The sequence below is a fragment of the Cebidichthys violaceus genome, unplaced genomic scaffold (genome assembly GCF_023349555.1).
Source record: "Cebidichthys violaceus isolate CVI_PGR_0920_01 unplaced genomic scaffold, fCebVio1.0.p SCAF_6, whole genome shotgun sequence".
Classification (NCBI taxonomy): domain Eukaryota; kingdom Metazoa; phylum Chordata; class Actinopteri; order Perciformes; family Stichaeidae; genus Cebidichthys; species Cebidichthys violaceus.
The window spans coordinates 1,338,150-1,362,888 of NW_027176816.1; the positions used below are offsets into that span (position 1 = coordinate 1,338,150).

The following is a 24,739-nucleotide window of genomic DNA, read 5'->3' on the forward strand; positions in this document are numbered from 1 at the left end:
GAAGCAAGTGCTGCCCTTTTCAGCTAATCAGGAATTAAGGTCTAAAGCCGTATGGAGAGTTAGCAGGCCCCATATTTACTCCATCTGCAGCCCACAAAGTCAGGTAGCTGAAGTAAGATCAAAGGCGGCTTAAAAAAAAACTATGGGTTATTGTATTGAAAGAAAGAGGGGGGAAACGCATTATCACAAGTTCTTCTTCTTCTCTGCTTCGTAGAAGGAGAAGCTGTGTGTGTGTGTGTGTGTGTGTGTGTGTGTGTGTGTGTGTGTGTGTGTGTGTGTGTGTGTGTGTGTGTGTGTGTGAGCGGCCCGTCCAGAGGCTGATGTAGTAGACGCACAATGACTTTCAACTGTGTTCAAAGTGAACAATGCAGGAGCAGAATGAGGAATGAAGCACACGTATTCAGTTTGATATAAAATATAGTTTAATACCAAAATACCTTCATTATATAAATAGTGTGCAAAAGATGTAATGGAAGCAGTTTTTTTTCCCTCTAGTTTTAGATTGAAAATACATGACTCCCTCTTACAATGGCACTGAATTATAAAGAAATAGTTACAATGAGCATCTCTGACAACAGATGGAAATGTTGAAACCTTCTGGTGCTCTGAAACGTCTCTTAGCTCAGATGAACCTTTTTAGACTACTGTCTTAAGTACAGTTTGACAATTTACTTGAAACTGAATCTTGCTTGAAATGAGCTAATTAATCACAACAAATATGTAACATGTTATTCATGGTCTGGCCTATATGTTGATTAATACATTTTTTCTGTCAACGTGAATTTATCGTCTCATAAATGTTTGAGCAGGGTTTGTTGCTGGTGCGTTCATTGATGGAGAGATACAACTTTGCTGCCATGCAGCGCTGCATTCACAAGCTACAATAAGCAATGAACACAAACTTGGTGAAAACAAACGCATCTCAGCTGCTGGAGTTGAACAATCAACAATACTTCATTGTCATAAGGGACTGTACAGGATGATTAGGGAGGTGGGTCAGAAAAGGGTCAATTCTTATGCTTGAGGAAGGCTGTTCTGACTTTTTTTGGCTTTTCTTTATGCTTTGTCTTTTTTTTGTTATCAATGGTAAATCGAGTTCTTGAGAGTTTTTTTTTTTTTTTTTTCAAAATAAAATATAAAAAACACTGTAGAGGTTTATGCTGGTTAAACTTTCATTCTATCCCTTAGTTGACAGAGTAATTGTGATTTTATAATTATTAATTCAATACAAAATGAACCTTTTCACAATATAAGGTATCTGCAAATTGAGTCTGATTCCATGAATCTAAACTAACAGCGTAAAATAAATCAGCCTAACAACTTGTGGTATGTTATGGAAAATGTCGAGACCAAAACATACAAACCAGTGTCTTTTTTAAAAAGATTAGTCTGCTTATTTTAATATATTTTAACTTTAGCCTCATCATTTAAACTCCTCACTGAGAGTGACTCTGGATCATCTTCACAGTCCTATTGTCTACTTGCCGTCTTTAACACAAACATAAGGCGATGGCCATCTTAAAGAATCCATGTGGCCTGAGCTCATTTGCAATTGTAAGGCATAAGTAACATTTAGCAACATTCATTAACATTTAAAGGCTTCAAGAAATACTTTTATGGTAAGCATAAATATTGCTAATCCACGTAGAAGCAAAGCATCATCCTACTTAATATTAAAGCATCTGTGCTCAGCATTACTGGGATGAGCTGTTCAGGTGTGATCGTGTCTTTAAGTACATACGGTTTAAGTGTTGGTGTGTGTACATAACAGATATACACATATCAGGCTTCCATTGTATATATATACACGTAGGTTAACATCATGTGTGTAAATATATATGCATGTAAGGTTTAAGCGGATGAGTGTAGAAGACCTAGCAGAGTCCGAAATCGTTCCCGGCGTCCGTTTTTTTCTCAGCGGGAGAACTTTCTGGGTCTGAATGGAGGAAGGGCGAGCTGATGTGACGCCGTCCTCTCCTCCTCTATCGGGGCCAGCTCCTCCGCTGAGCCCCACTTCTTCTTGGAGTGAAACAACGATGCCAACTTTCTGTTCCTGTTGCGTTCTCTGGCCTGAGTCACTTGAAACTCTGGGATTCCAAGAAACAAAAGACAACGTGATTAGGGAAAGATTGTGATTACAGTAAACTAAACTTAGGAGATGTAGCTTCAAACGCAGTGACGGGCTGATTTTAATCACTTTAATCTCACGTGTGCAATAAAAGACAGAGAAGCTTTTCATTTTTAAGTCTGAAATACTTTTGTTCACAAATGCTGCATTACATGTAGATGTTTTGAGCAATATGTTACAGTAAAATAATGAATAGAGGTAAGAAGAGGTGCTGGTAGGATAGCTGTCCCCCCCCCCGCCTCCAGTCTTCATGCTAAGCTAAGCTAACCAGCTGCTGGCAGTATAGTGTCGTAATCAATAGACATCAGAGAAAGGGAGTAAGCACGTTTCCCAAACTGTTAAACTTTTATTTTAAACAAAAGCAGCATATTTGACTTTGTTTTACAAATGTATTTAAATGTCGTACTTCAGACTTAACAAAGACAAAACAACGCAAAGACTTTATCTAACTCTTAACATTTCATTCAGCAGCAAAAGCAAGAGCCACTCACGCAGGTCGCAGTCTTCCTCTGGGCCCTCAGGTTCTTTGATGTTCAGATAATGGCCGGCAAAATGGCCGCTGTAGTCCCTTAAGTTTTCTTTGGCCCCTGATGAGAAAACAAAAAAAAAAAAGATCTCTGAAAGCTGAGACTATAGTCTATGAAGGCAGCAGGTAGCTGCTCCACTGACACCTTTTCACCTAAAGCTTTAAGAGACAGTTCATGATCCAAAGATAAACAATGTCTTAAACTGATTGACTGCACTTATATTGTAAAATCATGTATTTTTACTGTGCATTAATGGTTAAGTTTTTACCATATGTCACGATGAGCAGGTCTAGAATATGCTGATGACCATGCAACGCTGCAATGTGTAGCGGCGTGTATCCCTGCAGAACCAAAACAAGAGTAGAACAAAAGGAAAACATGCATCAAGACATTTTTTTTAACCTGTATGATGAACTTCATAATTATTCTCATTTTAGGGACAGTGATGATATGAGGTGGCATGCAAACACACCCTGTACAGTCGCCTCATTGACACATTAAAGGAGGCACTTTGAATTGAATTGACATTTTTACTTCATGTTGAGTTCAGAGGTATAAGTGTGGCAGAGTGCTGGAAGGGTTTAGTACCTACCCCCTAGAGTTTCCCAGGCCCAAACACAGCCAATGAAAACAATGTGGGGAAAAAAAATATACAAATTAGCAAAAGGTTATGGAAACATAAGATAATGATAAAAACATAATTGCTCGGTAATTTGCTGAAAATTGCATAGTTCTAGCGTGGTGCATGCTGGCGTATAGACGCACTGTTTTGGGAAACAATTAACATGACATGACATGATTTATTAGCGGAGTACTCCCGCAGCCCCACAACACGAGCTGCTGTGATACATTTGCACAGCTGGAGCATTTAGGAGCATTACGTCACTGAGGGGCACAGAAGAAGAAGAAGAAACCAGCAGCCGTGTTGCTGTCCTTTTTTTGTTTCAAGTTCAAAAATCAAACAACTTACTGTACATACCCATCACTTCCTGCTTAAAAAAAACCTGGATACTCACATGCTGCAAGAGAGAAGAGCACCGTGGATAAATCAGTGATGTTGCACAGAAAAGCAAACTGCATTGTGGCATATACATATAGTTTACTGTTTACGTAGTGTAAATATTTCATAAAAGCACCAATGGTCAACCATACAGGATCGTCACGATATCGACATCGAGGTGTTTGGTTGAAATAATCTGTTGTTTGATTATCTATTACACACTCACATTGTGGGGACTCATGTGAAATAGAATAATAATATATTTGCAGTTCGTATAATCCAGGTTGAAATTCATAAACTTTTTTTTTTTAAGCCCTTGACGATCGACGATCAACGTGTGTTAATTGATTCACAACGTCTACTGGTGCAAGTTAAGTTACGTACATGAGTAACATGCGAGAATGTGTGAAAGATGCTGTTGAGTTGCATCATGGGAAATGTAGGAGCCAGTGTTTTTTGGAGCTTGACTTATGTTACGGACTAAAAGTCAGGATATCTTGGCTTCCTCCGTCTTAAACAAATCCCCCCTAATTTATTCATGTGTACTAAAAATGAAAAACCTCTTTTCATCCAACTCTCGGCAAAAAAAAATTGAATAAGGATCTTTGCCTTTAAAGACAAAAAATGCTGATCTGTGACTTTGTTTGCCGAATGTATTTATTTAAGTACATTTTGGTCAGAGGTAATGAAAGAACTTCAGTCGCTACAGTTTTCTTCTCGCAATGCAATTCAAATATTCAACCAATGTCCAATACTAAATAGCGTGAGTGCTCCTGTAATGATAAAATAAAAATATATAGTAAATGTATAAGAAAAATAAAATAATAGAAATGCACTCACTGATTTGGTGTTGACGTCAGCGCCCGCATCAGCCACCAGAGCGGCCATGTCCTTGTTGCCATGTTTGGCAGCCCAGTGCAGAGCTGTCTGTGTGCAACAAGGAAAGAAGAGTCATTCATAAAATGCACTTCCTCTGACAATATCACAGAATATAGCCGGCATGGTAAACGCCGTAGCATCATCGCTAGTTGTCTAAGCTGAGCGGGGCAGCTTCTCACTGTGAGGGCAGAAGGCCAGCTGTGCACAGAGGGGAGTGGACGGATGGAGGGATGGTGAGCGGGAGGGATGGAGAGATGGTTTCCTGCCATCTAACAGAGCCTAATTACAAAACAACACAGCACTGTGCCCACAGTTGGGGGGGGGGGCAGCCGCCTGTCACCCGGGGGAAGATTGATGATGTTAGTGTGACCTGCAGAGCGGAGACCCACCCAGACATCAGCGCACTACTGTCAGCACACGTCAAGGAGGAAAACATGGGCCCCCGCGACACGACACCCACATGTCCACATGCAAAGATGTGAAAATAATAGACACATGTATGTACAACACACACCGAAAACACACACACACACACACACACACACACACACACGCAAACCACATCCACCTGTCGGAGTGGAACTGTGATCTCCACAGTTTTTCCTACACTCTTTAAACTGCGTAATTATGGGCTATCAACAGGTGAAAGCGGAGCGTCGGTGCAGATGTCTGCAAAGTAACCACATCCACCTCTTCTGAGTCTGACCCTTAGCACAGCGAATCAAACAGTAACCATCAGAATTACATGGTAACTGTGGATAGATGGCAACCTTATAACCTCAATCTTTTTTATTTTATGTCTTTACTTCTGTCGATTGGACGAGATGAAAACTACTTTTCTTAGCTACTGAGGAGTTGTGGAGACAAGAGGTGTTGATCCAACAGCAACAATGTTGAACTTTAAAAATAAAGTATGTCTGGACAAATGAACAAGTTCATATCAACGCAAAGTAAATGTACATAACATTTGAAATCTTTTAAACAGATACGCAACTTGTTCAAATAATGTCCGTAATGAAAAAGATGTCCGTTTGTGTCCTAAACTACTTTAAATCAACCTCAGACTTCAACGCTGCAATATGAAATGCGCTGGTAAGCGCTAAAAACAATCATGACTTTCATAGCAAAGCCGTTTGATTCCACAGCGGGCTGAAACAATACCTCGTCAGTGTTTTTTGACACGCACTATAATTTAGGGCTAGCCCTAGTTTTTGCCTCTCATGCATTACCATTATCTTAGTCGCATAGCTAAGCATCTGGAAAAAAACCAAACTGTCAATCTTTGAGGAACACCAAACTTACAGATGTTCTCAAGCTGTTTCCAGAATCCTCAGACTCTTCAAACACAAAAATTGTGATTTCAACCTGTTTCCCAAATTGTGTCTCTTTGACCTAATAAAAACAAAAATAACATCTGGAAATTACATATGTCCTTGCTTTAATTTATTTAATATACCAAAATGTCAACATTTTACAAAAAAAGTTATATTTGTCTATATTGTTGTATTTTCAAAATAAAAAAATACTGGGTTTATATTTTTCATGTATTGTACAAAAAAGTCATTTACGGCTACTTGGATCCAGAAATATAGTTGCAGTTCAATAAACTAGTTAAATTAGTTTTTCTTGTTACGGAGGACAGAATATTTTTTTCACCCCAAGGTTAGAAAAGTCTTTGAGGATTGTGGAAGTACCCTCAGAACAGCTGTAAGTGTTGTTAAACGACATCACCGGGCTTTTATTTAGCAGAGAACCAGATGTTTAGCTCTGTGATTTTGAATGCCATGATAACACATGAGAGGCTCAAACTGGGGCGAGCACACGGCTCCTTGTTTTGTTTAGAAGCTATGCTGCTAATTGTGCTAATCGTAGCGCAACAAGCCTGTCCAACAGCTGGCCACAGAAAAATGTCTGCTTGTATCCAGTGAGGGGACTGAAGGGAGCGATAGGTAGCTGCACCTCTGAGTGCCGTGCGTCTGGGAGACAGATTGTGATAGATGCCCGTCTGGCTCATCTCTTTTGTCTGTCCCCTGTCACATCTCAAGACAGATTGGCCAAAGGGCTGTTTGACAGGCGGCTCGGCGGGTCTCCCAGTGTGCGGGAGTGATGGACGAGGCCAGAACAGGATGCGGCGCCTTCCCTGTCCTGCGCCTCTCGGTTCTGTTCCTGCCCACTGGGGGTGGCCACCTGTCCAATCACTCAGGGACGTCCCTGTCCCCCCGCCACGCGCTCCCCAGTGAGGGAAGCGGTGGCCAAAAAGGGGGGGACTCCCATCAACAGGCGACACAATGGCCAGTGTGCCTGACACTCGACGTGGAGGAAGGCAGAGAGGAGTGATGGGCTAATGATGTACTTACAAACTGCGTGGCAGAGGAAGTCCGTCACAGCAGGAACGAAGGCCCACGTCACGAGGAGAGCAGGAAGGGAAGAAAAAAGGAAAAGAGCGTTAGACTCTGAGTGAGACGTGTTTGGCCTCGGTGAGGTCTAAGGTGTTCTGACCGGTCTTCACTTTTCAGCGACTTCACCTTTTCTATGAGATCATTTCTAAACCTAACAAACATTTGGTCAGAGCAGGAAACGCTTAAGTCCTCCCAGGATGAAGAGTAATCCCTTCAGTCCTGGTCAAACATGTGATTTAAAGCCTGGTATTTGGAACACTTAGCTCAACTTCTGTTGAGCAAAAGTGAGGACATGACAGAGTTCAGATCAAATATAATGACTCCTGGTTTTAAAGACTGGTTCTCAGGAGCCTTGTGATTCTCGGGTATCGCTGTGCGCTATCTCTGGAAAGGCATCCACCTCTGCAGAACAGGGAAAGGCTGAGGGCTAAAGGGAACATCAAAGAGGCCTGAGGGGGACTTAGCACCTTCCCAGGGACACAACCTGCATTGTTCTACAATTAATCCCAGCCTGCTCTATTACTTTCAGATTATCTTTAAGTGGGTGAAGTCTTTGTGGGGCATTAAGACTCTCCTTAATCCTACCCCCCCCCCCCCTCCAACATCTCCCTACACTTCAATGGCGGCCGTGCTATCTTGTCCGGGTGTGGATGGCAGAGGCTTAGGGCTACTCTTAGAAGGTGGTCTGCCATGGTCACAGGGCAGTGTGAGAACTGTGACACAGGGGAGGGACAACAAACATGAGCTCAAATCTCTTAAGCGCACAGGGAGACAAATAAAAGGATTTGGGTTGTCAGGGGGGCACAGGAGCTAAAAGCTATCTTTCATAATCCTTTTGATAGTGGACCTTTGAAATGCATGATCTGGATGTTTTAACACAGGGTTCTCAGAATACTATTAAGGGGGAAAAAAAAGTCTCGGCAGAATGAGCTTGTGAAAGTTACACAAGCAAAACACAGCGAGTGTCGTTGTGCATTTTGAACTAGGATGTAATAATAATACGGTCAGTTTGAATGCAAGTTGCAAATGAGCGTCCGTTCCAGCAGGCTGCAGTAGGTGTTCGGAGTTCTTACTCTGTAATGAAACTCACCCCCTGAGAAGGACGGTTGTAGTCACAGTGTTGAGAGCCAAAGTGTGTCAAAATGGGGGAAAAAAGAAGCTTTAAGTCAGACATAAATCACGTGATAACAGAGCAGTTGTTAATGACTACATCTACACCACAACATGTCACATACAGTCTGTATTTTATTTATCAAAGAGACATATCAAATACTCACTGAGGTAAAGTCCTGGTTCGACCCCCCCCAACGAAAAAAGACACAAAAGCATAAATTAGTGAAACAGTTTGAGTACTTTCAGGTTTGTTCACTTTGTATTTGTCTTACATTAAAGGATTATTATTTGCGTAGTTTTGGTAATTAATAACATTGCACCACCAGAGTGATTGATTAGATCTGGGAACAGACTGACAACGCTATAAAAAAGTCCAACAGGGCGAGGAAGTACTGAACCAAAGGAACTAAACTAGGAACTTAACAGTCCCTGTTTACGTGAGGAAGTGGGAACGACATATATTTTCACACTTTAAGAAACCAAAACTCAACATGTTGTTCTTTGTACTGTTGTATGACACTGGTTTTTAAACGGATGAAAGGAGACAAAAAGCTCCTCCCTCCACAGTACCAATGATCTGAGTATGACAGTTATTTATCTCAACTTTTACAAATAATGTTTCTATTTTTTACTTTGTCCTCTCGTTGCTGCTCCCTCTCTCTCATTCATTGTAGAGCTCTCTCGACTGTCTCTCTCGCTCACATTCTTTGGATCTGTCTTACTCTTTTATTTTTTTTTTTTTACTAATTGGGAAGCCAACAACGTAACTATTGTTTTTAATGTCAATAAACATCATGAGAAATGTCCCAGTGATACTAGAGGCACCGAGTACTTCTGTGTTTTGTGAATGAAGCCGTACTCAAGTTGTAAAAGGTTGACAAATAGGCAGAGCTCAGCACCCCACTATCCCCTGGTGTTGGGACTTTTTTGGTTCTTGAAGCGTTAGTGTAGGAACTAAATGTAGTCCCTGAAGTTCTGTCTAAAAAGTGAGTTGTCCTTTGGTCCTTCTCCAGAAATGGCCTTTATTTGTATCCAAGCCCAACAGCTTTGCCAGATTATCTAAATCCGTTTGTTTGCAGGTTAAACCAAAGGTGAACATACCTGACATGTCAGTACAAGTCACTTGTTGCACCGGAAACAGAGTGTACCTGTAACTAGTACAGTTGGTTAAAGTTGAGCCATGAGGTCTGTGACCTGGGATGGATGTTCAAGACGGGAGACTCTCGGGGGACAACTACAACCTGCAAGGCGAGGGCCACATCACGGACAGGCTGTGTTTTACAATGTTGCATTGGATACACTTCAGTAGGAATTAATTACGAAAAAATGATTGTTTGAGGAGAGCCCTACTCGATGCTTTATCACAACTACATAATCCAAATTGTTGTCAAGACTAACTTTAGCCTCCTGTCTCTGACCCTTGCCTTGCAGCAGCCCCTCGAGAGAGACATGTGACAATTTGTCTTACTGAAATGGAAGAAGTCTCTGTCCGTCTGTCCTTTTGAATGTTCTCGACAAGCGTTCATCCGATTGACTTGGCGGGTGTTTTGGTGAGGACCTAATGAAGTGCGGTGTCGAAACAGGCACGTTTTGAACGGGCTCTACACTAGTGGGTAATAATTCTTCCGTTTGTCCTCGTTGTTTCCTTCTAATTAAGTTTGGCTAGCCTTGGTCTGGCTTTAAAGCTCATTTGATTTGCCGCGTTTCTTGCCACGTCAGACTTTGTGATAGCGATGTTGCCACATACAGACGTATTTATGACAAACAAATGGCCAAAAATATACACCAAAAAAGATCCCTCGTTCATTTAGGGTGGCGTTACCTTCTTGTTTGCCAGCGAGGGGTCCTGTCTGAGCAGATGAGAGAGGTCAGGCACTCGAGCACCTGCAGCGGAGTAGATCCACTCCTTCTCTAGAGGATCCAGCTATCACAGGGAGGGGAGGCAGAGCTCAGATGTGCCCGCACACACACACACACACACACACACACACACACACACACACGCACACACGCACACACACACACACACACGCCCTACTGTCCACATCCTGTTGTGGGTTCTATTGATAATGCTAAAGCCTCTAATCCATTTCCTACAAATGGCTGAGTCACAGCCAACTGACACATTTTGGGAGACACCCACGATCTCCATAGGTCAGCAGTTTATGCTTTTACTTCTGTTATTGGTTTAAAGGGAACGAGTAGTGACGTTTCCAAAGACCAAACAAACCCTAACAGTCATCTATCAAATGTATCACTTATAACTCCCCTAACCCTTTGTAATGAGGGAAAACAAAAGAAGAGGAAGGAAAAGGACTCACAGCGACAGCAGCGGAGCCCATACTGCCCGTACACTCCTCGTCTTGCTCGGACTCGGACTGAAAGAAAACAAAAACACACGACTATTACTCAGCGGTGACAAAAACAGTTGACTGTGCTGCATCAGTCATAATGATAATAATCAATTTTCACGCACTGGTCACACTGCTGTGATGTTTCCCAGCTGACGAGACGTGACCGAAGGGCGTCAGACAGACAGAGAGGTAATGAGGCAGCGAGACAAAGGTGCCGGTTTCACACATAAGGGGTAATGAATAACAATCCAATTACCAATTAACCAAAAAAAAAACAACACGCCTACAGTCAGGCCATGTGTTTTTGTCACCATTTCAGTCTCAATGGGTCAAAAAAAAAAATAATGAACAGAGACATCTAGCAATGTATAAAAGTGTCACTTTGGCTGATTTATGCGAGAGGTTTTTTTTTCTTCTTCTTTTTCCTCGACTTGATTGCAAATTGTTCTCAGATCATACAGAGACATGATGTTAAAACACTCGGCCCTTTCAAGTCTCTTGCACAAACTGCCACACGTCAGTGTACTGAACATGAAAAGTGGAGGGATTGTATTTTTTCAGCCCATTCCACTCTGGCATGTCCTTTTTTTTCTTCTCACTTTCGGTGGAGACCATTAAACATAACTGAAAACATCGTTGGGCACGAAGGGAAAGGCCGAGGGGTTACAAGAGCTCAAATGCTTTTATTCATAAATTGTAGTTTTAGATGTTTTTGGGGCTGCAACTATTATTTTCACTATTGATTATTTTTTCAATTATTCGTCTGGTCTTTGAATGCACATCACAATTTTCCGTAGCTCAAGGGGATCTCCACAAGGTTTTGTCAGACCAACAGTCCAAAACTCGTAGATGTTTTAATTTACAATAATCTAAAACGGAGAATTAACCAATTATCTCTCCTTAATCGACTAATCGCCCTGGTTTTGTCTTGGACATTGTGGAGCCGGTGGAGTAGTAGTCGATTTAATTTAAATTGCACTTAAACAACCAAAACTAATTTGAAGAGGGTTTTTTTTTAAAGTGCAGGCGAGCATCAGCTGACCACTAAGTCACTAATGAAATTTCATACAGAGGATTTGCAACACACCACGCATAATTAGGTCAAGTTAATGTTATGTGATACGACAAGAGTCTGCAGCCTCTCCAGCAGCTCTGTGAGGCTGTACTGAGCTAAACATCAGCATGCTAACAATGCTAAAATACAGATGTTTAGCAGGTAATGTTCACCATCATAGTTTGAGTGTTTACGCATTCTAATATTTGCTCTTGGAGCAATTAGTATATAAATTTAATTATTTTTTTTGTTCTGATGGTTTTTAAAAGTGTGTATGAAACCTCATGATAATCCACTGAATAGTCGTCAAGACATTTCCCTCAAAACCATGAATGTCAAACTGCTTGTGGTGCTAGAGGAGGAGTCGGGGGGGTCACCACAGTCGGCGTGGACTCTTCCTCTCGGGATCGGTCTTTGGCATGAGTGGCGGACCACCAACCGTCCGACATCACCGTCGTCAGAGTGGCAATAACCAAAATGAATTAATCTCAAATGCTAATCTCCCACAGGCTGAAAGGAGAGTTTTGTCCTTCCTTCGCAGGGAACTTGAATTCACGTCAGTTACATTGGATCCCCATGGTAACAGGTTTAACAGCAACGTCGTCTCCCATGTGTACCTTTCTGTCTCCTCCCGATTACAACCACACTTTAAAGAGTTTATCTGCCGCAGAGCGTCACCCTGCATTTGGGAGCGCGATCTTATACATAAGAGCAAAGCTTGCAGCCTCGGGTGTTGTGATTATTAGAATAGTGTGCGAAAGCAGCCAGGTAGCTTCTCAATGTGGAACAACTGTCAACACGCTGGGTGTCCCGAATACAAAGTTCAATGGTGTGACTAATACCTTAAGCAAACACACTTAATCTGATTGCTGGTTGCTATATTAACACACTTCAGCATATTTCATCTGTCGATTGTGCAGGCCATCAAGGAGAGCCACATATCTTTCTCTGGGATGAATCTCAATCTCTTTAATGGGCACAGATGATTATTCTCTTTCTAATGAGTTCCAACATGTTGCTGCTTAACATAATAACAGAGGGCTTAATTTAAATGCAGATTCCCCCCCCCCATTGGGTCCTCCTCCCACTCAAATTCAACACATACTGCAGTAGGTCACAAATCCAGGTAATTTACTTAGCACCACCTGGTGGGTAACAGAGGAACCACTAGAGTGACCTAGAAGTCAGCTTATCCCTCAGTGAACCTATGAAATTATATACTGTACTGAATTTGGCAAGTTGTGTCCTTCCTCTGAGCATTTACAGTCAAATGTGATAAAACAACATTTAAATTTAATTTTCATTTAATTGTTTTTCAGAATGAGGATATTAATAATGTCAAAAAGGTGGAAACTAGTGAGCGTATAGCTATACTACAAAGTCATTATTTACATTTTTAATTCAAGGTTTGAATAAAAAAATAAAAATACAATTGTGTTCATAGTGAAGTATGGCTTCAGCAACATTAACATTGACATTGTCAAATATAAACATAATGTAAGCAAGCACTGGTAACATAGTGTGTGTGTCAGGCTTTTTCACCACCTAGTCCATGTTTGACTGAGATTCCAGATTATTTTTCCATATGCTATTTTTGTACCCACTTCCAACATTGTATTTTATCATAAATTAAGTAAATGTTCATTTCAATGTTAGTTTACAGGCATCAGTGTGTCCAACATCTATCCTACCTGATGTTCTAAAATACTGTTTCACAGCTTTGTAGATCCCGTCTGGAATAAAACTCCCAACCGGTGGTGATTATCAAATAAGGTTGTAAATCCCTCAGATAGCATCAAGTACTCCTTCAAACACTACTCGTCATGTTCAGAATGTGCCCTTTTGTATGGATCACTTTTACTTTGTTAAAATAATATTTTTCTATGCTTAGACTTGTTTTTCCTCTTTTTTTCCAGTAGATTTGGTCAAGTTTGTGTTCATATTACTACCAATTTGAGTGGCAAATAGTGGAAATTTAGACCATATATGGATTCATCTTATTTTTCCATGTTGACTTCTCAGCTTGCTTGCAGTTTTCACGCTCTCACTTTCAGCACGTGTTGTTCGAGGAGGTGTGTCCTGTGTAGTCGTCCTATCTTATCCGGTAGTTTGTTTGGTTATTGTGTCAACAAATATACTTTAAAATCAGCCTCACAGTCATGTGTCATCCTGTTTGTGTGTGGATAGATTTCTTTTACCAAATCTATCTTCTTTTTTTTCTTTTTCTTTTACTTTCCAAGTACGCTGGTGTTGAAGTGACCCCTGGCTGGTAATCATTGGTCTAAAGTATAGCATAATAATGTTTACAGTAATGATTCTCAAAAGTCACAAACACAGCATGCTATGAATTTATGTCACAAATAAAGGGCTCTAAGGACAAAATTCTGATTAACGAAATTGCAGCCTTTATTTGACTAATCGTTTTTCAGCTCCGCATCATATTTCTGCCTTTGTTGCAGCCTCGTTTGGCCAGGAAAGGTGTGAAGTAGCTTGAGAAATGAAATACAGCCCGCAAACCTACACTCACTGTAAGTGGCAGCGCACATAATTAACAGTGTGCAAATGGGCAAGCGAGTGCCAGCAAGTGACGCTGCCTCTCAATCAGCCAAATTGTCACCTTTGACCCCGAATCTTTGTCCGGCTCGTCGTCCCCGTTGCTTTGCGCCGAGCGGTCCCGGGTTGGGATGGCGGGAACATGCAGTAGAGCGTTCTGCATGAAGCCTGTTCCTGTCTGCTGGTCCTGCAGGAGTATAGACATGATGTGCTATAAACATTTAGCCGTGGCTACTGCTGGCTGAGGTTAACGAACAGCGTTAGCACTTTGCTTGCTCCTCCCCCCCCCCCCCCCCCCTCCCTGCACCATCTGGGTGTGGATAAATAACGTCTATTTTAGTGCCTGTTTGAGCAAATAATGTGCCGGAACATTAAACCGGCAGCATAAAATACATTTAATCTTTCAAATCTATGATTAAACGCTCAAGTTTATTGAAGGAACAATATGTAAAAGTACTTCCAGAGGATTATTGTGCATTAAACCGGCACAGAGTGTTTATTTTCACAACAGTCAAGTGCTTCCATGCATTAGTTTCAATAGGCTCTGCCTTTTATGTAAAGACATAAGCCCTTTGACCTTCCCTTTGTTCTCATAGTGGCTAACTTAGATGTGCCACTGAAACAGAGCATTTTTCTGTTCCACAGTACTTCTCTGTGTAAACCGTCATTAAATACTGACACATGTATAGAATAGAGAAAAGGCAGAGGACACTAACAAAGATGGCCCTGTTTAGAAATAAATGCGTCATTCACATAAGAGCGTAAACACTGTGTGCTGGGGTGATGGCGGATTCATCTAGTTGTGGTTCAGTCACACCAGCTCGTCCCACAGTTTTAGTTTCTACAAATAGAAAAGAATAGACCAGCGATCAGAATTTGAATTCACCTCCGCAGCACCGTCGGGCTCCTCACACGACATCGCCTCATCCTTCTGGCGAGGCGAAGAAGTCGAGGCGTCCGTCGCGTCCCATTGCGCAGTGGCCGGCGCTCTGCCTGGACTCGAACGTCCCCGTCCGTCCCCGTCCGTCCAGTGGTGTTTGGCATCTCGCTCGTGCAGCATTTGCCTATATTTCTTCTTCAGGAAAAGATACTTCTCACCCTGTGACAAACGGAGGCAATAAGCACAATGTGTTTTTGAAAAGAAGGGGAAGAAAACACAGTCATATACTGTGTTTTTGTATGTGTTTCTTGGAGGTAAACTTTGGAAATGGAATGATATTCAGAGATTCTGTTTTTTGTAATGAAAGGGAACTTATGTGGTAAAAACTTGTATAAAGATACTGCTGTACGTCACATTTCTAATGCCCTTTTAAATCCAATTAATCGAGAACCAGATCAAAAGTCAGGTTATTTACTCTGAACATAAAATGTGGTTAAACTAGTTCTGGGCTTCAGTGGAACAAACAACTCATTTTGTCAGTATGTGAAAATGCGTCATAAAAATAGTTTCTAGGAAAATGAAAACTGCAGCTGCAGTCCCTTGGGGGGAAACCAGTGGGTGCAAACGGCTCTGTAAAAAAAAAAACCAAACAAAGATTGGACAAGTCCTCGTGAAGTCATGATAGCTGAGCTAGAACAACAACCTTTAATAGCAGTGGTACATTTTCCAGCTAATGCCACAGTGCTGACGTATAAATACATGAGAGTAGTCTCATGTATTTATACATGAGAGTACTTTCCACAAAAGGTAAAAAATATTTTAATAGTTTACTCACATTCTCTGACTTCACCACAGCGATTCGGTCAATGATGAGCTTGAATTCCTCTCTGTATTTAGCTGCAGGGGGGGAAAATATTTGTTGTGAAAAACTGAGAACTAAATAAAGCTTCTAATTTCTCCCGTTTAGTAAAACACAAACTCCAACAAATGTCAAATGGGGGCGAAAAAGAAATTGCACAGACTCTGACAGAAATAGAAAGGAGTGAAAAGAGCTTGAATTCAGTTTTGATTTACTGTAAAACACTAAGCATTCCCAGAAACAGCTAGAATGTAATGGTGTCTGTTTACAATAGACGTTTTGGTCGGTGAGCTCCAGTCTGCAGGGAGACTAGTGTGTGAGAGTAATGGGAAAGGAGGGTTGCTCCAGTATACGTCGGGCTGACCCGGCTACATGCAGCTCCCACTGCAAAGAAACAGCTGCTTCAGTGAAAACACTGCAAACCAAGCTAGAGAGGAAACCTGAGTTACTTTAGACCTCCAGTAAATCTTTGCTGTGGGAACTAGACAAACTATAGACATCATCAGATGAAGCTATTTTCCCTTTGTTTAAAAAAAAACCCGGTGAGCAGACTGACTGCGCTGATTGTCAAGCAGCAATGTCGAGCAACACAAGCGAGGAATTTTCCAGGCGTAGGTATTCCATTCATGCATAGGTGAACATGGGCATGCAGCTCGGGGACAATTGGAGTGTTTCCTTTTCCTGATGCGGACGGGAAGAGCATTTGTAGTGAGATAGATGCACCCGCTCCCGCTCAACAACAACAGGAAATCCAAAGGAAGCGGCCACTTACATCTGTCTCAACAAAAGAATTCCTTGCTCACCAAAAGTGAGCAACACAGTATACGTGCCAGTTATTTATTAGCCAAAGGTCTGCACAAACAAGCACCTCTCTCACACACACACACACGCACACACACACACACACACACACACACACACACCCTCCCAACACCACTACATTCCCACCGTGCCCCAGTTTTTCCCGATCTGATGAAAAAGCAACCCCATTAGAGGTCCTACATCCAGTCATGCATGTGGACTTAATTATGATTAAAAACACTATCATCACAATTACGACGTCGACATCTGCAACCACATGCTTGCGACAGACTTCGACTGTCTGGGAAGCACTTCTGTAATTAGACAGACACGTCAGATGGCAGCTCTCTAAACCTCTGTGAACCACTGCAGCGCTGACGTAGCATCTGGACAGCGCTCGCAACGCAAGGTCACTTTGGATAATCATTTAGGGAGCTTGATTTCTGTTTGCATGTCAGGCGGTGCCAAAGGTAAAAGTACAGTTGAGAATCATCACAAGCTCATTATTTGTCTTCTGGGCCAACGCTATTTGACATTAGTCAGTGATGTGTGTTTTGTCTTTTGAGGGTTGCAATGGGTCATGTGTCTAGTTTAGGCTCAAACTGATGTTTGTACAACAGTCCTGCAGTGAAATACGTTGTTGCTCAGCTAATGGCCGCTGCCAAAGCCTTGCTTGGTCTGGCGTGACCAACGGCTTCCGGAGGCTAACGTTAGCTGACGTTAGCAGACGTGAGATACGTCCCGGTGAGAGGTGCGATGCTCCCGTCTGACCTTTTTCAGAGCAGTGATTAGAAAGCTGTTTGCCTCACTGCGTTGAAGTAACTGGGGTCATTCCTTCATGTGTAAGGCAACATCAGGCTCGACTTCAATATTGCTTTCCTCACTTTATAAAAAACTAAATGAAACAAGTAAATAGATTGATATGAATTGACTAATTGTTAAATATAATAAAGATCATTAATAGTGCTTTAGCAACTTGGTAGAAAAATCTTCAAAATTCACTAGAATTACAATTTAAGTGTAAACCTTTTCAACGCAGCTACCAATTGGCCAAAAAAGCAGAAATAAAGTTCCAGTACATAATGTATTTAGTAATTATACATGGAACTGTATTGTACAGATCAGAGCCATTGTCACGATACCGGATCCAGCTATTTAAGTCAGTATCGGCCCGTTATCAAACATCAGTTTCGGTGCATCCTCAGTACCATGTGTTTACTTTTTGTTTTACTTTTGTGATCAATCATTTTCTAATTGTAGTGAGGCAGTAACACAAGTGGAGAAAAGTTAGCAAACCGTGTCAGTCACACAGCAATATGTATCTAAAGTTACATGCTATCATTAGCGTTGCAAATTATTTGATTTGATTATTAGATTATTTTTAGATTATTCTGATTATTCTCTCATCGATTATTTAAAGCTGGTGTATAAAATATCATAAGAGTGAGAATGTTCATCCCAATGCCTTGTTTTGTTCGACCCACAGTCCAAAAAAACCCCGAATGTACTGTACTGTAAAAAAAACAAAAGAAGCATCAAATTCTCATACTTGAGAACCTGTAACCATTCAAATGGATGAATGGATGCTTTAAAAATGAATGGAAGAATAAATAGACTAACAAAACAGCTGCCAACTGATGGTCTGTCCATCAACTTATTGATTAATTGACTATTCATTGCAGCTCTAAGTGAAGACATATATGACATATCAGAATCAGCTTTATTGACTGACTATGTGCACAGAAACAGACATACAGCTAAAAACAAGGACAATAAATACAAAGTAAGTCTGCAACAGCAAAACTCCTGCGTGCTTTTAGCTGTTTTAATTCAACTTTTCATTTGTAACAGGATCGTTTGTGTTATTACTTCTTTTTTAAAGTCAAAGAGTGAAGCAATGAAGTGGGATGGACAGGATTTATTACAGGGCTGCGTTAGAGCCAGGTGTAAAACACGTAACCCAAGAAACATTTGTCTTAAAGAAGCCAAATATGAGAGGGATGTTGGTGTTTAGCAATGATTCAGAACGGTTGCATAAGCATCTGTGCAGTAGGTGGGTGCAGGGGCACAGCAGAGAGCCACACAGTAAATATAGTCGTACTCAGATCATCTCTGCAGTGGAGAAAACGTGAGTTTATGGCTCTTTCTGCTGTGTCTGAGGAGCCACTGGGCCTTCACGTTACACTGCATTGTGCTTCTTCTTTTTTTTTTTCTTCTTTTTTTTTGGTGATGGGTCGGATCAGGTCCATGTGTTCCATGTTACCAGGCTGCTAAAAGTGGCCTGGGGGAGGAAATGACACAATTCCTGCTGAAACTGTAGATATTTGGAGGGGCTTTTTTTTTTTTAATGCAAACCAGATGTCTGCTGAACAACAGAGGAGCAACGAAAAGACATAAACCCCGCTTTTATCAACGCTGCCTGAATGCATGCGTTTAAATACATTCATACTAGTGATATGAGAGGTGGGGGGGGGGATTAATATTCGTGCCATCTCACAGTACCGAGTAGTAACTGATGCCGCGCGACTGCACCACATTACCCCCCCCCCCCCTTCCCTCCCCTCAATTTTCGGGTTAATATTTCCCTCTATCTGAATCCACGAGACAACGACTCGCTACTTACCACGTAACTGCAAGTCACTGTGGCCAATAAAGGGCTTAAATGTCTTCAGTAAGTCTGCGTTTTTGACTCTGCCGGAGCTGCCTCCGGTGGAGTAGAAATAATCCAGCAGCGACTCTTCCCTCACATCACTCATCTCCGCTCGGTGCTTTATTCACCGTCTCTGGAGCGACCTGGATGAGTTTCTGTAGAAAAGACGCGTTTTAGTTCTCTTTGGAAGGCTACTTTTCACACAGCCATAACGCAGTCCTCTTTGCTAATTTGTTAACGTTCCATATCTAAACTTCACTCCACCCAGACGAGCTGCCCGCTGCTGCGCCTCCTCCTGTTAACCCTTTAAAGACCCCCAGCATCTTATTGTTCACACGTCAACCTCAGCCTTTTAGGATGTAACGTCTAGCTGCTATGGTCAAAGATGTGGCATGTATATGTAAAAGTCGTGATACTGATTATTGAAAGTGATCGTGAACGTCTCATTTTCATGTAGTTCTTAAAAAGAGCAATTTGGTGGTAGTATATACCTATTAATATAGTTTTCTACTCAAAATGTATGGAGCAACTTGTGCTCAGATATTTTACTAAAGTAAAAGTGCTAATACCACAGAAAAATACTATTAACACGGTGTAGAAATACTCACTAAGTACTAAAAAAGTACTAGCATCAAAATATATACTTAAAGTGAAAGTACTCGTTATGCAATAAAGTGTAGGCCCAATGTATTACTGGGGTATTAGTGATGCATTCATGTGTATTTTACTGTAATGTTGCAGCTGGTGAAGGTGGCGTTTGTTTATTTACTGTCATCATAATTGAATGATAACATTTGATGTACTTGTACTGTACTAAGTACAATCATTGAGTAAATGTACTTAGTGATATTCCTTTTAAACCAAGTATATTTTTCATCAGGTATCTGATTAATCGTTCAAGACATGTTTAGCAAAAATGTCAAACACTAAACAGTTCCATCCTCTCAAATTGTGAATATTTTCTGTTTAGTTTTATTTCAGTCTGTTTTGGACTGTTGGTCGTATGAGACGTTTGAAGATGTCACCTTGGAGCATTAAATAGTCAAACAAGTAGTTGATTAATTGAGATTTAAAAGGTAGTTTAATTGATATAAAAATCATTTTTAGCTGCAGCCCGAGCGTCTTCTTGGTCAGAGGATTAAAATACTGTCACCATGATCAACTTTATGAAACATTTGCATTTGATGAAAACCTGGACTTTAACTGGACTTTGTTATATCTTTCATTTGTCTCACAACTAAAAAGCGTTCGTTGAAAGTTCTCCTTGTTATGTATTTGACTAAATTGCAAACATTTAGGGAAGTGTTTGACACACGACCCCATTTTAATGTCTTTTTTTTTCTATTTTAAACTTTTTGGATTATCACAGTTAGGCAATTAGTCAAAGTACAGCTATTTTACTTTGCATGATGGGTTGCAATTTGTGGTTCTGCGAGCTCAACACACTGCAAATTAAAATAACATATGCAAGACGCGACACAAGCAAATGAAGAAACATCTACACCAATTTGAAACACAAAAGCAGAATTTATACGTAGCATTTGGAAAAAGCGCTCCAATTAGAGAAGCTCCCGACACAAAGGAATCTGATTACAAGGGACACAGAGGTGATGCACACTGCTGGGACATGCTCGTTGTTGCCATGGTTTGTGGTTTATGAAACACCAGTAACTGATAGCCATCTTTGATGACATCATAATCCACAAACGGCATCAATAAGTGCTTTGGTTTGGTGAAGAAGTTTCCTAATTTGCTTGCGGTGTGTCTATTTGCATGTGGTGTCTTATTTTGCAGTGCGTTGGGCTCTCAGGGCCACCATACATGTGGACCGGGAGTTTTAAACGGCTCCCGCTCCCTGCTCCTCCACTTCCTGTGCGCACCAGCGATTAATGGTGGCGGGCCAGTCGGTTCAGGTATTAGACACACGGCACGTTGTCAGATTAATTGCGTGATTGTGCTGTAAATATTAAATGTGCTGGACTTACACGTTAATCCCTCTGTCCTCCTCTAGTATATGTTCTCTTTCAACGAGTTTCCATTTAATTTAGAAATGGGTGATTTGTAGTTCATGTTTTAGGCTGCTGCTCTAAAAAAGACAATATTGTAATTACAGTAAGCTTCTTATAAGCTGATACAATTATTGAGGTGAGGAGTTTATATTGTCACGTGAAAGTGGGACCTTATGCTCCTTCAATTTAGAAAACAACACAACCTTTACCAGGATAAAGACATTTGATCCTTTAACATATGCCACTTCTTTGTGAAATGAATTTATGCCAGGGAGCAGCTGGCAATACATTATCACCTTGCTACTACTGTGAGGGGGGGGGGGGGGGGGGGGGGACAAGCAGAGGAAGCAGCCATTATTCAATTGCGTCAAGAAATCCAAACAGACCTGTGGTGGAAAAAGTCGTCGTAGATATTTTACTCAAGTAAAAGTATTTACCAAAATTCTCCATTGCAAGTTAAAGTCCTGCATGAAGTCATTCTGCAGAACATTTGAACTGATTATTAGATTGTTGATTGTTTTACTAATGGAGCTGGTAGACGTGGAGTCCTTTTTTAAACTTTTCTGTTGACACTTTTACCAATTTGGGCCTCAAACAGCTATTTAAAAGAAACCACCTGAGACATTTAGAGGTGGAACAATTCATAGACATCTGAACCATGTGTGTGACCATTTTTTTTTTTTTTATGAAGGGTCGCAAGCCCAAAAAGTTCTGAACCACTGGTACTATCTGTAACAATGTGTTGTATTTTGTAAGCTTATCATTATCTTAAAAAATATTTTAAAAACATTAAATCCTAACCCTGAAAAGTAACTAATCATTACTCCTGTCAAATACATGTAGTGGAGTAAAAAGCACAATATTCCCTTGAAGTATAAAGTAATAGAGAATGGTAAAGTATGTGCGCATCAGAATTATAGTTAATAGAAGTAAATGCAGTTAGTTAGTTTCCATCACTGGAAGATGTAGAAATAGTGAACTAACCTGAGGTGATGCTTTAAACCTTAAATAGCCAGTTCAGCATGTTACTTAATAACACTAATAAATCAGCCAGGCCGATATTAGCTTATCGCAGATAAAACGGCTGTATGTGTCGGACGATATGTAACAAGAACATTGTGATGCAGAAATGCTGAACTAGATCTGAGGTCATATTGAACCAGCGTTTCCATTACAAAGTCAAAGGTGAGTTTTACGTATCTCAAATGGATTTCTCTGTGGCTATACTTGTCTGCTTAATGCTGTTTTTGGTTTTTTTTCAGGGGTCAACGAGAACAGAAAAGACCCAGATGTTCTTGAAGGTCAAATCCACCGGGTCTAATGGCAGTGTACGGTACTGATCGAGGGCAGATGTTCACAGGGTTATCCATTCCGTATGGCTGTCGCTCGTCCATGGGCCTTTTTTCACAGCACCGCTCTTGTAAACACGCTTTAGTTCGTTGTTCTCTTTTTTTTTTTTTCTGTCCCTGTAAAACATGTCCTAAATCCAATCACCTAGCCCCTCTAAAGGGGATGATGTTGATGAATGGGAATGTGTAGTGGTTGTAGTGACCTATAAGCCCCTACTGAGATTACAGGCAGGCAACCAGCCAGCCAGGCCTGGCCAGGGCACCAGGAAACAGCCCGAGCTTAAAGAGAGGATTGTTTAGATAGACAATGGTGTCTACCTGGTTTTAATCCCCGGTCAAAAAGAGTACAGGGGATTGGCAGAGTTTAATAAATGAAAGTGCTCCTATAATCAGGATTTGCCAAAGTGCCCCTTTTGTGTTAATCGGACATTTTTTACAGCATGGTTTTTGACATCTGCCACAGCAGGTGGCGTTAACCCCATCTCTGCCCCATCTGTATGCAGTGTACGTTTCCACCAGACGTCATGCAGAGCAGTGCACAGCACACACAAACGAAAAGAGAAAAAAAAAGTTACACTTTATATATTCTCAAAGGTCTGTTTCACCAAAATGACAATCTTGGAGAATTTCTTTAAAGCTTAAAGCTTGGTTTAAATGCAGCAGGCAGCGATAACCTCACGTACCTGGAAATAATCTATGGCATGCAGCCGGCCTTTAGCCACCGATGCGACTACAGCTGACTACGGCACAGCCGCAGCACTTACTTAGTAAAGGCTAATAGAACAAGGATGTGTAATTACTCTATTGCTAAAATAGAAAGCTGCATTTTTATAATTAAAGTCCAGCGTATCAGCGATAAAGCATAATAAAATTGTTTTAAAATCAAGGATTACAACAGTAAATCCCGACCGGGCCAGATGTGAGAGCGGGAGGGGTCGCCTCATTCTGGGAGCAGATTAAAGTGAAAATCCCACAGGACCGCACTGTCTTTTCTCTGCAGCTTAGGGGCTTGTGTGGACTCAACATGCTGTAATCCACCGATTAGCTGATATAATCACCTGTAAATACACCTTTGGCCATGATGTTGCTGCGGGCCATCAGGCCCCGCTCCGCCCCATGCGTCACGTCCCACACACGTGTGTGTGTGTGTGTGTGTGTGTGTGTGTGTGTGTGTGTGTGTGTGTGTGTGTGTCGGACACTTTTGTTATGGAGACGGGTCAGATTTGAACTTTCGGGGGAACCAGAGGCGGACTCTCGGACCAGGCGGACAGCTGGAACAGATGTGATCTGACTGAGTTCCCAGAAACTAAACTGCGCAGATGAAAGCTGTTTAACTCAGAGTAGCCCTAAATAGTTTTACTACTTTGGAAACACTTTAAATCAAACCCCTGCTCCTTGATACTTTACATACATACATACACACATTTTTAGCATTTTTTTACATTTTTGTTTTTTTACATACAGTACCATAACTTTATTTAATGGCTTTTTTATGACATACTAGACCATGTCTTTTCAGAATCAGAATGGCCTTTATTGGACAAATATGCGTTGCAATAAACAAAATTCAGTTTAGTAGTTTTTGCACCCCTCTCAATGTATCGACACAGAAATAGAAATATAGGGTTATACTGTATATAGCGCTATCTTGATCTGTAGAACCAAAAGAGGACAAATGTCTAAAATCCCCTGACTTCAAATTGTCTGATAACAACGTTGGTGTCTGTGATAAGGTAACATATCTTGGTCATTTTATGACGGAACAGATGAACGATGATGATATTTGATAGCTAATGTCGTAGGATGGATGCACAAGCAAACACTCTCTTACGCAAGTTTGGTATGTGTACAGATGGAGTGAAGATGTCTTTAGAGCTCTGAAAAAATGAAATCATCTTGGTTTGATCAAACATAAGGTTTAGTACTACAAGCTACCAGTCCCAGCTGTGGACACATTGGTCCAGCTGTCTCTTTGTAAGGCATATGCACTTTTATTGTGCTTTTGTATGTAGTTTGATTGATTGATCTATATGATGGATATTTTTGATGGACATTTCGGTGTTAGAGGGTTATTTACAGTGTATTTATGTTACGTGTTCATGAAATATTTTTTGTTTCCATATAATGTTCTGTAGCGCCTTCTAGAGGGGACAAGCTGAAACAGGTCGTGTCCAGGGTGTGAAG

The 24,739-nt window shown here is 41.1% G+C and overlaps 1 protein-coding gene across 1 annotated transcript; it reads right to left on the reverse strand.

The window, feature by feature from the left end:
• Positions 1 to 399: 399 nt before the first annotated feature.
• LOC137889081 (ankyrin repeat domain-containing protein SOWAHC) lies at positions 400 to 19,474 on the reverse strand. Its single transcript, XM_068732707.1, has 12 exons — positions 19,171 to 19,474; positions 15,723 to 15,784; positions 14,894 to 15,106; positions 14,072 to 14,194; positions 10,368 to 10,424; positions 9,869 to 9,970; positions 8,211 to 8,222; positions 6,892 to 6,894; positions 4,490 to 4,582; positions 2,924 to 2,996; positions 2,620 to 2,715; positions 400 to 2,087 (listed from the first exon to the last, which is right to left on the reverse strand). The coding sequence occupies exons 1-12, from the start codon at positions 19,301 to 19,303 to the stop codon at positions 1,915 to 1,917; spliced, it is 1,140 nt and encodes a 379-aa protein (XP_068588808.1). The 5' UTR covers positions 19,304 to 19,474; the 3' UTR covers positions 400 to 1,914.
• Between the last annotated feature and the right edge of the window lie 5,265 nt (positions 19,475 to 24,739).